General features: G+C 38.7%; 1 protein-coding gene across 2 annotated transcripts in view; it reads right to left on the bottom strand.

Annotated features, from left to right (window-relative positions):
- Positions 1 to 236: 236 nt before the first annotated feature.
- The window catches only part of efhc2 (EF-hand domain (C-terminal) containing 2), a 95650-nt gene continuing 81380 nt past the window's right edge, over positions 237 to 14506 (bottom strand). The window contains exons 11-15 of one of the 2 annotated variants that reach the window (XM_048540892.2): positions 11617 to 11750; positions 8282 to 8479; positions 5070 to 5162; positions 4516 to 4618; positions 237 to 542 (exon numbers count right to left, since the gene is read on the bottom strand). In XM_048540892.2, the coding sequence (XP_048396849.1) occupies positions 447 to 542; positions 4516 to 4618; positions 5070 to 5162; positions 8282 to 8479; positions 11617 to 11750 (624 nt within the window). In that variant the 3' untranslated portion in view covers positions 237 to 446. Of the gene's footprint in view, positions 543 to 4515; positions 4619 to 5069; positions 5163 to 8260; positions 8480 to 11616; positions 11751 to 14506 lie in introns of those variants that run through there. The other variant, XM_048540893.2, reaches the window with a different exon arrangement.

Genomic DNA, 14506 nt, shown 5'->3' with positions numbered 1-14506 from the left:
CTGCCTGGCCTGCTGTGTTCATCCAGCTTTACACCTTGAATTCATCAATGTTTCCTTTGGTTTTCAGCCCATTCTCAATGTGTAGAAAATATCAAGGAGAAAGGAGATAGAAACTTGAGAGCTCAGTTATTCCTCCACAAAGTTGCTTTGATGTGGGAAAAAAAAGTAATCCATAAAGCTATGTGGAGTTTTAAGTATGCTGATTTATTATCAGTTAATTATTTACTATATCCAAATTAATCACAGAAGAGAGGATTGGTGAAGCTCTTTTCATTTCATCATTTCAGACCAATTTCTAACTGGAATTACATTACTGAGCTGCTGAAAGGTATTAATAGTTTCTTATCTATGCTAAGGTCCTATAATAAAACAACTGTCTTAGTAGAATTCTCAGAAAGTTATTTCTACAAAGTTTTTTTTAAAAATAAGACCAATACAGCGTCATTTCACTCCTGCTTGCCAAATAAATCTTCAATGAAGGCTATATAGTTGATGCCTGTCACTTTCTTAATTGGAAACTCTCCGCTCCCAGCTTTGTTAACCTGAAACAACAAACAGCAAGAAGAAAACTTCAGTTCAAATTCAACACAAGTATCCAGAAATACAGCAGGAAGTTATACAATCTGTACTCACCTATCCTGATTTGACTTCTATTATAAATCCTCTCAACTTTCTTCTAATTATAGGTGTTAGATTTGAATGAATCTGCCAAGTCAGTGCAAGTGTAGCGATCTAGAACTCCTCTTCCGTCAGTATGTAAGCTGCTGTAATTCACATTTCAAATCTCACAGAGATGGCACTTTAAATCATTGGGACAGTCTGCTCAAATATTCTTCCCTTTGTCTGAGAAACATAACCATTTGAAGGGCCTCAATAGAGTGCACACATGCCTTCAGCTGCTGACAGTTCCATTAAGTTTTATAAAAGCAGAGGGGACTCTTGGTAGCCTTGAAACCTATGTAGAAATACCTTCTTGACAAAGGTGGGCAGTTAACAGGCTCTCACTCAAGCCCCTCCCCTGCTGAAATTTATTACACACTTAACTTTGGGCAATCTGCTTACTCTTCACTGTGGAACTTGATAACTTTGTTTCCCAGCCAGTTTGGGCATTAGTTTCTTTTATACAAAGTAACAGGACAGAGAAGTTTTATGACAGGATATAGAACAAAGATAGCGTCTGTTAGTTCAGTTGGCTGGGCTACCAAAAATGGGAGTCTTTTAAAAGTAGTATAGAGAGGATTCAGGGCCAGAATGTTCCTCTAAGAGTGAACGGCAAGGGGAGCAAATCTATAGGACTCCAAATGTCAAGGGATATCTCGAGTTTGCTGAAGAAAAAGAGGGAAACATATGTTAGGTATAGTACATTAAAAACAGAGTAGGCCCTTCAAAAGTATAGAGAGAGTTAGGAAGTAGCTTGAAAAGGAAATTCGGCAGGTAAAGTGGGGCTACAATATATCTTTAACAGGTAGGACTGAGGAAAATCCCAAGGCATTTTACAAGTATATTAAGAGGAAGCGGATTATCAAGAAAAGAGGGTGACCTATCAAAGAGCAAAGGGGAAAACTGTTTATGGAGCCAGTGAACATGAAATATTTCTCATCTGTTCACAGAGAAGAACGGCACTGTAGCCTGGGATTTTAGTTGGAATGGTGAGGTTTTAGAACACATTATTATTAAACAGGAGAAGGTACTAGATGTTTTACAGGTGCAGTTGGTGGCAGGGTAGAATGCTTTAGCCAGAGCTCATCCACTCCATCTGTTTCTTCTTTTTTTTCTCTCTCTTTTTCTGTCTTCCGTGGTGTTTTCCCTCTTCTTTCCTCTTGGCGACATCCTGAACTCCTGAGACTTGAAGTCCTGGTTTCAGCATGGATTTGGATGCTCCGCTTCAGCATGGACCTGGTGAGGCAGATTCTCAGCCTGGCACAGTGGTTTTCCCGCTTGCTGTGGTGATCTCCCGGCCTAGCGTGACAGCCTTTCGGCCCGTGGCCTAGTGTGGCAGTTTCCCATCCCAGTGTGGTGGCCTCTCGATGACACAGCATGACGGTTTCTCTGCGACACATCTCCCAGCCAGGCATGGCAGTCTTCCAGCCCGGCCTGGTGGTCTTTCAGTGGCCCAAAGTGACGGTCTTTCAGGAGCCTGTGCTAAACTTTCAGTTCAGCATGGACTTATGGCCTTGAGATGATTCCAGAGCAACCTCCCTGCCTTGAGACCCTAGAGATGAAGCCCAACATGGTATGTAACCAAGGCCTAACATGAAATGGAGGCTAGGTGCCAGCATGGACTGGGTTGGAAGAACTGTTATTTTGAATTTTTAACACCTCTGTTTTCGAAGTTATTCCTACTGGCTGCAATGCTGGATTTCTTATTTCTTTATTTTCTAAGTTTTGTTTTCCTACTGAAGAATCTATACCTAGGTACCTTGTGCCTAAGATGGCACCACAAATGGCAACTTGTAAATTTTTCACTGTACTCATTTGAGTACATGTGAGAATGAAACTAATTCAATGCAATTCAGTAAATTCCCAGGCCTGATGAGATTATCCCAGGTTGCTATGGTAGGCAATTGCTGGGACTCTGCAAACGTTTTTAATATTTTGCTGGTCACAGGTGAAATGCCAGGTGACTGGAGGATAGCTAATGTGGTTCCTTTGTTCAAGAAGGGCAGCAGCGATAGGCCAGGTAATTACAGACCAGTTAGTCTAACATCAGTGGTAGGAAAATTATTGAACAACATTTTGAAGGACAGTATTAAACAATACTTGGAAAGGCAGGCATTAATCAGGGATGGTCAGCATGGATTTGTTAGAGGGAAGTCTGATTACTTCAGTTGAGTTTTTTGAAAAGGTGACTAAATATATTGATAAGGGTAGTGCATTTGATGTGGTTTACATGGACTTTAGAAAGACCTTTGACAAAGTCCGATATGGAAAGTTTGTCCAAATGTAAAAGCCCATGGGATCCAAGGTAAATTGGCAAACCGGATCTAAAATTGACTTCCAAATAGGAGGCAAAGTGTGATGGTGGAGGGTTGTTTTTGTGATTGGAAACCTGTGGCCAGTGATATACCACAGGGATTGGTGCTGGGTCCCTGGCTGTTTGTTATACATGAGTAACTTGGATGTGAATGTAGAAAATATAATTAGTAAGTGTGCAGGTGACATGAAAATTCATGGTGATGCTGATAATGAGAAGGATAATCTTAGTTAACAGTGTGATATTGATTAGCTGGTAAATTGAGCAGAGTAATGGCAGATGGACTTTGATTCTGATAAGTGTAAGGTGATGCATTTTGGGAGGTCTAATAAGGGATGGATATACTCAATAATTGGGTAGATTGCTAGGAAATACTGAGGATCAAAGGGACCTTGGTGCACAATACCATAGATCCCTGAAGGTGTCAGCACACGTAGAGAGGGTGGTGAAAAAGTCACAAAGGATGCTTGGCCTCATTAGCCAGGGTGTGGAATATAGGAGCAAGGAAATATTGTTATAACTTCATAAAATATTGGTATGCCATGGATGGAATGCTGTGTGCAGTTTTGGTTGTCACACAATTGGAAGGACATTATTGCACTGGAGAGGGTGCAGAGGAGATTTACCAGGATATCGCCTGAGAAGAAAAGTCTAAGTTATAAGGAGAGACTGAATAGGCTGAGATAACGAGGTGTAGAGCTGGATGAACGCATCAGGCCAAGCAGCATAAGAGGAGCAGTAAAGTTGACATTTTGGGCCTAGACCCTTCTTGGCCTGCTGTGTTCATCCAACTCTACACCTTGTTATCTCAGATTCTCCAGCATCTACAGTTCCTAATATCAATGAATAGGCTGTGTTTGTCTTCCTTGGAGCAGAGGAGGCTGAGGGGGTAACTAATTGATGTATACAAAACATTGAGAGTCGATCATGAGAACCCATTCCCCATGACAGACATGTCTAAGACCACAGGGCATAAGTTTAATGTGAGGAAAATGTGGTTTAGAGGAGATCTGAGGAAAAGCTTTTCACAGAGAGGGTGGTAGATATGGAAAGTGCTGCCTGAGAGGATGATGGAAGCAAGTACTCTTGCAACATCTAAGAAGCATCTAGACAAGTATTTAAAATGCCAAAGCATAGTAGGCTATGGACCAAGTGCAGGGACATGGAATTAGTGTAGTTTGGTGTTTGCTGGTTAGCATAAATATGCTCCGCTAGAGGGTCTGTTTCTATGCTGTATGACTCTGTGACCTTAATTCTGTTGGTAAACAAGACTTTTTTTCCCTTTTGGAAATGGTCATTGCCTGGAGCTTGTGTGGTGAAAATGTCAAATATCATTTATCAGCCCAAGCCCAAAACCAGGTCATGCTGCATGAGGACATGGATTGCTTCAGTAACTGGGTAGTTAAGAATAGTACTGAACACTGTGTAATCATTGGCTAACATCCCCAGTTCTAGGAATAACAATGTAACTTAATCAGTGTTTGAACACTGGGCTTTTGCAAAACAACTAGGTACAGTGTATGTTATATTATGTGTCCTACCTCCAAAGGTTGTTTTACATCTACATGGGGTACAGGGTTTTCGCGCCAGTTCATGCCTAAGACAAGGTTCCGGTAAGCCACTTGTCCATCAGCACCTAGAAAACTTAAAATTGTTTTGAAATAATTGTGGTAAGACAATAAGGACAGAGTTGTATTCTTCTAAATTGCTTAAGTAAACTCCCCAGCCTCACACTATCTATTTCCAACATTCTGAGTGATCTCAGAGAAATCTTTCCCTTAAATGTTGAAAGTGAACGCTACTTAGGAGTTCCCAGATGCAGGCAACAATGCAAGATACTTTCTCGAACCTGCAATGCCTATCATGTATTCTTTGGAAAGCTATGTTCTTATTTTAATACAAAATTTAAATCATTCAGATGGAGACCATAATTTCAGTTAGCACAGATTCTTAATTTGGAGCGAGGATTTAAAGTTAATGGAACTCCATTTAGCCACTGACAAGATTATTGCCTGGCTCTGTGTCTGTGTTAATGCTAAATAAAATACAATGAATAGGTACAATAATAGAATTTTGATTAGTTTTATAAACCTACTTCAAAATCATTTCATCAAGAATTTCATTTGGTATAGGTAGCTGGAAACCTTTCAGAATATTTCTACTTTCCTGGACTGGCAAAAATCCAGTTCTGTTTAAAAAAAATAAAAAGAAAGCAGCATTACATTAAATGGGTCATAACTTCCACAAAGATGAGTATAATGGTTGTCTATTAATTGTCTATTAAACAGAAAAACAATCCATCAAAACATTTGGTGCTGAATTTCTACATTTTCTTCAGAATTTGTAATTGTGTTACCTTTCCACTGAGAAAATATGCAAGAAATCTGTAATTTACTGCTGAACATAATTTTCCTTGATATTTTTACTAATGCACACCTTGCACCTGCCATGTTCACTCAATGTGAAGTTGCACTGTTAAGTGCACAGTCAGGGTGGGGGTTTTGTATAAATGTGGTTTTAACTTTTTTTAATGGAGGTTTGATTTTAAGTGCTAGATGCTTAATAAGACTTTGAGCTCTTCATCTTAATGTTTCATAATTCTTAATAAGTAAGCCATGAGGAAATCTCTCTCTTGTCTGAAGTTGTTCTTCGTATATGGTTTTAGGAAGTAGTGGAACTTTTCAGTTGAAAGAAATAAAAGCACTTCAGGAAATCAAGTGCAGCAGTTTAAAAGGGTTAAATAGTTAAATTTTCTTGGTAACATGTAATCAGTAATTGTAGTTGTTACTTTTTTCAGCTCACAAGCGCCTTACTAACAGTGATAAAAGTTACAGTGGAAACTGCTGACACTCTTGTATGGGGGATAACAAATCAATTATGGATCAAATAAAACTTCAGGAATCCTCTACATACTTGAACAATGCAACACTACAAATAATAATAGCCAAAAAATGGACCAGCCATACAAATACAGTGGCTACAAGAGCAGGTCACAGACTAGGAATTCTGTGGCAAGTAACTCCCCTCTGCTCCTCCAAGTTTGTCTACGACATACAAGATTCAAGTCAGGAATGTAATGGAATAACCTCATCTCTGGATGAATTAAGCTCCAACAACATTCACAGAGCTTGACACCATCTGGGACAAAGCAGCTTGCTTGATTTGCACTCTATTCAGCACCTCAGCATCCACTCTCTGCAATGCAGCACCAATGCAGCAGTAAATACCATTTTCAAACTACCTTGCAGTAACTCACCCAGGTTTCTTTGACTAAACAGGCAAAGATCACCACATAGAAGGCCAAGGGCAGAAAATGCAAGGGAACACCATCACATGCTTTCCTCAAGGTACACATCATCCTGACTTTGAACTATATTCCCATTGCTTTCTGTTGCCAAGTCAAAATCCCAGAATTTCCTTCCTAACAGTACTATGGGTGCACCTGCATTGATGCAAGAAGGTGTTTCACCATTACCTTCACAATGGCAATTAGGGATTGGCAATAAATGCTAGCCCAGCCAGTAATGCCCACATCACATGAACAAGCAAGGAAGCTTTCCTGCTCCTCTGATGCTGCCTGGCCTGCTGTATTCATCCAGCTCTCCACCTTGTTATCTCAGACTCCAGCATCGGCAGTTCCTACTATCTCTAAGGAAAAACCTTGACAGACATTGGCAGGAGTGAGATTAGTACTGCTGAGAATTTAAAGAAATTAAATTTTGCATAAAAGCAGCATAAATATGTACATTTCCTTAATCTTTTTAGCACCATGATGGCCTAACAATGGTCTGTGCACTAAAGATAATGAGAAAATTCAGGACCCAATGTTAATAAAAGTAAACAAAACTGTATGAATGTTTTTTTCAAATTTTACTGTTAAAGCAGGTTACATATTTTATATGAAATATTTAAACCATCAATTAATTTGTTAATTCTTATGATTTCTAGTAAAGTTTCAGCGCATCTAATATTTATAAACTGTTACTTCATATGATGGTGGGTAAGCTCATCAACTCATGGATAGAATAGAGCAGTTCCACGTAAAATGGACACAAGAATCAGCATATAGGTCACTTTAAATGATTCCTCCTGGGTATCAAACAGGATTTTAATGGTAAATAATTCTAATACAAAAATATTAGAGAAACAAAGAAAGGAAATACATCTGTATTTAGATCTTAAGTGGATCTGTGGAGCTAGCAATCAAAATTTTCCTAGATAGCACAGAAGATGGTTTCTACAATTTTTACCTATTAACCCACTTCTCTCTGCAGTACAAAACTGAAATGCAACAAAAGCTGGAAATCTGTAACAAAAAGTGTGACAGACATATACACTCTACTGTGCTTTTCTCTTAATAATACATTGTTAGAATATGGCTAATGTCGGTAAAGTTGCATTTGTTGTGCACTCCCAGTAGCCCAGAGAAGGTGGAGTAGGAGTCACAACTAAACAAGACCTGGTTGGCATTGCAAGCTCATTTTCCTGAAGATCGTTTGTGAACCAACTTTTATAGTTAGCTGTTGTGCGTTTTGGTTAGGAACGTTAAATTCAGACAAATTTTCCCCTCCTGATGCTACCACCCGCTGGAAAATACTTGTCCATGATTTATCCTAATTGCTGTTGGTTGTGATGCTGTTTATGATCAAACGGTCCACCATACTCGTAGACTAATGCACAAAGAATGGCCATTTGGGTAAAATACCAAAGTCAATTAGTACTCATGTACAATACCAGAAGGAAAGAATAGAAGAAATTGGCAAAATATGTCCAATACTGTCCTATCCAGTGTGTTCATAAAGGTGTCTGAAGCAATAAAATTCGTGTCTTTTTCTCTCTTTATTGGTTCTGTTTATTTAAACTATTTTAGAGTCACAAGCAAATTGTTGAGGAAGAGAAGAAAGGTTAGGTAATTGACAGGTGAATTTCATGTAAAATCTTCTGCATTAAAATTGTACTTTGATATCAACAATCAAAACTATGTATATGTTGCTGCTTTAAGGAGTATTTTGATATGAGATGAAATCAAAACTAAAATTCTTAGATACCTTCTCAATTGTGGTTGCCTAAAGATCAAGTTGAAAGAAAAACTTATTTCAATGAATCTAGCTAATTGAATTCATAAACACAGGTGAATAGAGGCCAGTACTTTAAAACTGCAAGGCAAAGAGTATAAATTGAAAAACTTCAGTAAAATACATTAATATTACTTTCGAGAATCTCTGGAACTCTGGAAGAATACCATGGATTCGCTATGATAACCATTCATTTATCATGGTTTGTTACCTTTGTCATTTTGTTTGTTACCTTTGTCGATCCTCATACATAAAAGCCTCAGATATTTTGGTAAAATCCTCAAAGGAGCTCTTTCTCAATGCCTCTTGGACAACATGTAGTATCAGACATATGTGTGTTTTTAGTTGTTCACGGATGCTATAGTAGCGTCCAATTGTCATGATTTCATGTTCGGTGAGCAGTCCTTCTCCAATCTGAATCACAATATTCCTGTTTACAAACAAAGATTAAATATATTCCTATAGGTAGTAGTAATAAGCAATATTAAAAAATGATAATAAATTCAAACTACTAGAAATATTGTGTATGAAGTTGGTATTATAAATGTAATGATACCTGATAACAAAAAAGACAATACTGCAAATGTTGTTAATCTGAACCAAAACCAGAAAATACACAAGAAACTCAACTAACAAGAAAAGTCTTTGGACTCGAAATTTTAATTCTGTTTCTCTCTTCACAAATGCCTCCAGATCTGCTGAGTTTCTCCAGCAGTTTCTGTTATTATTTAAGTAAAATTACAAAAGGTCTGCTTGCTCAGCAGTCTGTAGCAGAAACATTTTCCTTAAGAAAAGTTGCAAGTATAACCCTCAAGACAAGTGGAACCAAACATATAATTGCAATACATAGTCCTAGTGTAAAATAGGTGAAATTTCAAAAATTTAAGCAAAATGTCAAGGAACATTCACTTAATTTAAATGAGCAGCTAATCAGTCCAAGATATTACTATGAAAGCTTGACAAAGACAGGAGAAATGTTCAAGTAATGGGAATTCTCTTCATTGTACACCATCACCCCAGCTATTTGTTCAAAATTTCTGTCACTCTTCTGCTGAAGTTAGATCAGAAAAATGGGAGAATCTCCAAGGAATCTACTTTTACCCAATCAGTATCTAGTACAAAATATGACTGGTACACAAATAAAAATTCAGTCTGTCTTGACTTTTAACATGCCTTCAGATGCACACCTTTGGACTTTGAAAATTACATTTTAGTAAGACAAGGTCAGGTACAGAACAAACTTTGAAATTTTACAAAAAGGACAATCTGCAGAGAGACAAATGTAAAATAATAAAAGATATGCATTGACTATGTTAGTGGGTTTTCTTAACTTTTCTTGATCAGGGCACTGAAGATTTTGAATTAATACAAAAATGGTTTATCTAGAAGTCTGCAAGGCAATACCTCCTCAGATCACTGATTACAACTAGGGCATAACCTTCTCCAATCCTGAATCAAATTCATGTGTCAATCTCAGAGTATTTTGGCAGCATTGATAAGCTTCAAATGACTAACATTCTGCTTACTTGGCAGGATAAACAGTGAATTGCTGAAATAAAATATCATTACAAACTCATTGAAGACTAGGAACATTTTTTTCCAAGAATCTGAAATCCAGATATTTACTAAAAAAAAATCACATAGTCACACTTTAAACAACAGAATTTTAGTCCACAAAATAAAATAATAATTATAATAATACTCTTTTAAACACTCAAATATAATAAAAATGAAATGAACACAATTACTTATTTTAAATTAAATGTCTTAACTGTATTTTCCTTATACACCCGTTAGAGTTGTAGATGTAAATAGTCAAGACTTAGTAAAACTGGGAAGATTAACCACATGGTCTAGTTATTCTGTCAATGATTTCTATATAATCTAAAATTTCTTGATCCTCTGTTCATTTCCAGCAAGGGTCATCCTTCAAATTTCCTCTATCATAAGGTAGCAAACTCCCCGCTGAATATAGCTTAAACCTAGCCATCTCAGAACAAAACTCTTTTGGTTCTAACATTCTTTAACTATGGAGTTTCACATTTAAAATTTCTGTCTCTCTCCTCAGTTTGTCAATACCAGAAATTCAACATGTTTGTGAAGTCTTTCAATAATCATGAGTTTAACTCTTTTAGCCAACAGCCAGAAGTTCAACTGAATTCTGCTGGCAGAAATGTTTCCTTTACTCCACTTGCTCCACACAAACCCACTGACTATACATCCTCACACCCTGCTTACTGTGAAGACTCCATTCCATTCTCCCAGTTTCCCTTGCATCTGTTCTGACATTGCCAGCTTCTACCAGGGGTACTCTGAAATGTGCACTTTCTTCCTTAATTGACGATTCCCCACCACCTGTGATTGACAGGGCCCTCAGCCATGTCCAACCCATTGCCCACATTTTTGACCTCACCCCTTCTCCTCCCTCCCACAACAGCAGATCCTCACTTACCACCCTACCAGCATCCATATCCACAGAGTTGTTAGCTGCTATTTCTGCTACCTTCAGCAGAAAAATATTCCCCTCCCTTCCCTTGTCAGCTTCCTGCAGGGACACTTTGGTCCACACTTCCTCCACTCGCAATGCTTCCCCATGCAAATGGAAAAAGGTGTAGCAGCTGCCTTTTACTTCATCTCTCCTCCCTACCCAAGGTCCCAGACACACCTTCCAGGTGAAGCTGCAATTCATCTGCACTTCATTCAATCCAGTCTACAGTTTTCACTGCTCACAATGTGGTCCCCTCTATATTGGAGAGATGAAACACATAATGCATGACTGCTTTGCACAACACTTATGTTCTGTCAACAACTCAGCTTCCTGTTGCCTGCCATTTCAACATACCACCAAGTTCCCTGGCCAGCATCTCTTTCTCTGGCTTGCTGTTGTGCTTCAGCAAGGCTCAGTGCAAGCTGGAAGAACAGCATCTCATTTTCTACTTGGGGACCCTGCCACTTCCAGGAGTCAATATCAAGTTCAATAATTTTATGGCCTATGCACCTTCTTCCATAGCCTTCCTCCAAACTAATGTTTCATCATCAACAGCTATTGATTGTCCTTGGCTGACCCTTACCCATTCCTTTGTCTGCCCAACTGTTGTTCTCTCTATCTGAGCTCCATTTCCAGCTATCGTTTACTCTTCCCATCTTCAGCATATACACCAATCTTTTCCTAGTTATACTCCAATAACGGTCACTTGACCTGAACGCTTAACTCTGCTTTCTCTCCACAGATGTTGCCAGACCTGCTGATTTCTTCAGAAATTTCTTTATTTCTTTGTAACTTTCAATCTAATCTGTTTGAAGAGAAATCTACTTTGAAAACATACTCACTCCTGTAATTAACTTGTTGACCTTCTTTTCCATTGTTCTGTTCTCAGACAATCTGGTCAGATGGTCATTTACTGAACAGTTTTTTTCAAAAGCAAAAATCAAATTCTACCTATTAAAGAAGCACCACCCCAAGAAAAGACACAGGTTTTCTCCTCAAAAACAGGTAGGTAATCACAATATATAAATTAATATTATGAGAAAACACTTTTAGTTAACAGTAAAACATATTAAACTCACCTGAAATCATCATAATTAATAATGCCAATCCTTTTAGGATCATGACTTGAAAGCATTCTTTTTATTTCAAGGGAATGTAATTCACCAGTTGTTTTGAGCTTCGTCAGAATTGTGCAAATATTAGCCTTTTGGTGCTAAAACAAGAGATGTTGAACCAAAATAAAGTTGAGATTAAATCAGGTTAAAACAAAACAATAAAAATACTGCAAATTGAACTGTTGTCAATAAAAAAAATTGACATTTGTTTTTTTCTATCCGTTAGCACACTGTTTAAGCAACAGCTAAGGTAATGAAATACATTCTTACACATTCCTCATTCTTTTTCACTGTCAAAAACTTTGAAACATAGGTTAATATCATTATATCATTGTCATTCTTAACTCTTGTAATTATCATATAAACTTGTGTAAAAGTTAAATATCTGAGAACCAATCTTTAGCCAAAAGTAAGGGGTTGACTAATTCATGAATAATATTTTGGACGTTGATATGTACCATCTCCCAAAGTCACACCATCTACCTTTATCAGTAGAATTACCAAGACAGAATAGCTTTCTGTCATTACCGTCCTCAAACAGTTAAAAAGTATTTTTATCACATAATCTTTTTCATGAAATAAAAGCCTCCATGGAGACCGACATTAATTTGTATACTGTTTCGTGATGCTGTGAAACCTGGGCATTCATCGTGGTACAAAAGTTGCTTCTCTTCATTAACCTGATGCACCATCAAATGTGGTCTTTGAAATCTGCAATGGCTAGTTATTTTAAAGCAAAATACTGTGGATCCTGGAAATCTGAAACAAATGCAGAAAATGCTGGAAAACTCAGCAGGTCTGGCAGCTTTTCAGAGTCGTAGAGTCCCAAAGAATGGAGACAGGCCCTTTGGCCCAAACTGGTCCATGCTGACCAAAATGTCCATCCACGCAAAGCCCATTTCCCTGCACTTGGCCCATATCTTTCTAAGCCTTTCCTATCCATGTATTCATCCAAATGACTTTTAAAAGTTGTTCATGCTCCCACCTTAAGCGCTTCTGCTGGCAGCCCATTCCATATGCATACCACCCTCTGTGTAAAATATGTTGCCTGCAGGTTCCCATGTATTCTTTCCTCTCTTACCTTAAACTGATGCCCTCTAGTCCTTGATTCCCAAACCCTGGGAAAAAGACTGAATGTATTCACCTTATCCATGCCTCTCATGATCTTATACACTTCTATAAGATCACCCTCCATCTCCTACACTCTGAAGAACAAAGTCCCAGCTTATCCAACCTTTCCCCATCACTCAGTCCCTTGACTCTTGGCAACATCCTTGTAAATTTCTTGCGCCCTCTTTCCAGTTTAATAACATCCTTCCTATAGCAAAGTGGCCAAAACTGAACACAATATTCCAACTGCGGTCTCATCAACGGCCTGTACAACTGCAACATAACTACCTGATTTCTACATTCAATGCTCTGACTGATGAAGGCCAGTGTGCCAAAAGCTGCCATTACTGCTCTGTCTATCTGTGACTCTACTTTCAGAGAACTGTGCACCTGAACTCCAAGGTCCCTCTGTTCTATTACATTCCTTACGGCCCTATCATTCACCATGAAACTCCTACCTTGATTTGACTTTCCAAAATGCAACACTTCACACTTATCTATATTAAATTCCATTTGCCATTTCTCAGCCCACTTCCTCAGCTGGTCAAGATCCTGCTGCAATTTCTGATAACCTTCCTTACTGTCCACAAGACTGCCTATTTTAGTGTCATGTGCAAACTTACTAATCATGCCTTGTACATTCTTATTCAAATCATTGATGCTGATGACAAACAGCAATGGGCCCAACGTTGACCCCTGAGGTACACCACTAGTTGTGAGTCTCCAGTCCAACAGCATCCTTCCACTAATACTGTCTGCTTCCTACCATCAAACCAACTGTGTATCCAATTTGTCAGCTCTCCCTGGATTCCATGCTTCCAGAACAGCTACCATGTGGAACCTTATCAAAGGCCTTACTGAAATCCATACAGTCTATGGCTACTGCCCTGCCCTCATCAACCTTGCTGGTCTCTTCATCAAAGAGCTCTAACAAATTTGTGAGGTACGATCTCCCATGCATGAAGGCTTGCTGGCTACTCCTAATCAAACCTTGTCTTTCCAAATGCATCTCTCTGTTATCCCTCAGAATCTTCTCAAGTAACTTACGTACCACTGATGTTAAGCTCAAAGCTCTACAATTCCCAGGTTTGTCTTTGCAGCCCTTCTTGAATATGGGGTCAACACTTGTTAACCTCTAGTTTTCCGGAACATGACTTGTGGCTAGCAATGGTGCAAGTATATCAGCCAGGGCCCCCAGAATTTCTTCTCTTGCCTCTTGCAGGTTTCTTGGATATATCTGATCAAGACTAAGAGATTTATCCACCTTCATACATTCAGGCCTCTTTGTTTGCAGAGACAGGCATCCATAACATGCATGGGAACAAGGTGCATCTTGGGGAATTTAGTTTACTTTCTTAGCGCTCACTTAGTTTGCCCCTGAGGTGCACACAGCATCTTTGCCTTCCCTTGCTTTTTTATGCATTGGACCTTCGTTCAGAACTGACAGGCTCACAGTACTTTTGTTTTGCCTTGCCTTATAACACAAAGACAAAGCCAGGCAGCTTGTCATATTTGCCAGCAATGATCAGTCAAGAAGGTGGACTGTTGCTGTACAGCACCATGCTACATTAATGTTGTGTCTGCAGCCTGTGCCAAGCTTATGCAGGAAACACCAGGAATGTGCTTCAAGCAAACATCCCTGACTAAAATGACACGGTGTGGAGCTGGAGGAACACACCAGGCCAGGCAAGATCAGAGGAGCAGGAAAGCTGATGTTTCAAGTCAGGACCCTTCTTCAGAATTT

Source organism: Stegostoma tigrinum, chromosome 12 (genome assembly GCF_030684315.1).
Source record: "Stegostoma tigrinum isolate sSteTig4 chromosome 12, sSteTig4.hap1, whole genome shotgun sequence".
NCBI classification, from domain to species: domain Eukaryota; kingdom Metazoa; phylum Chordata; class Chondrichthyes; order Orectolobiformes; family Stegostomatidae; genus Stegostoma; species Stegostoma tigrinum.
Note: the sequence above shows the minus strand (reverse complement) of the source record. Positions and strands in the feature narration are given on the sequence as shown.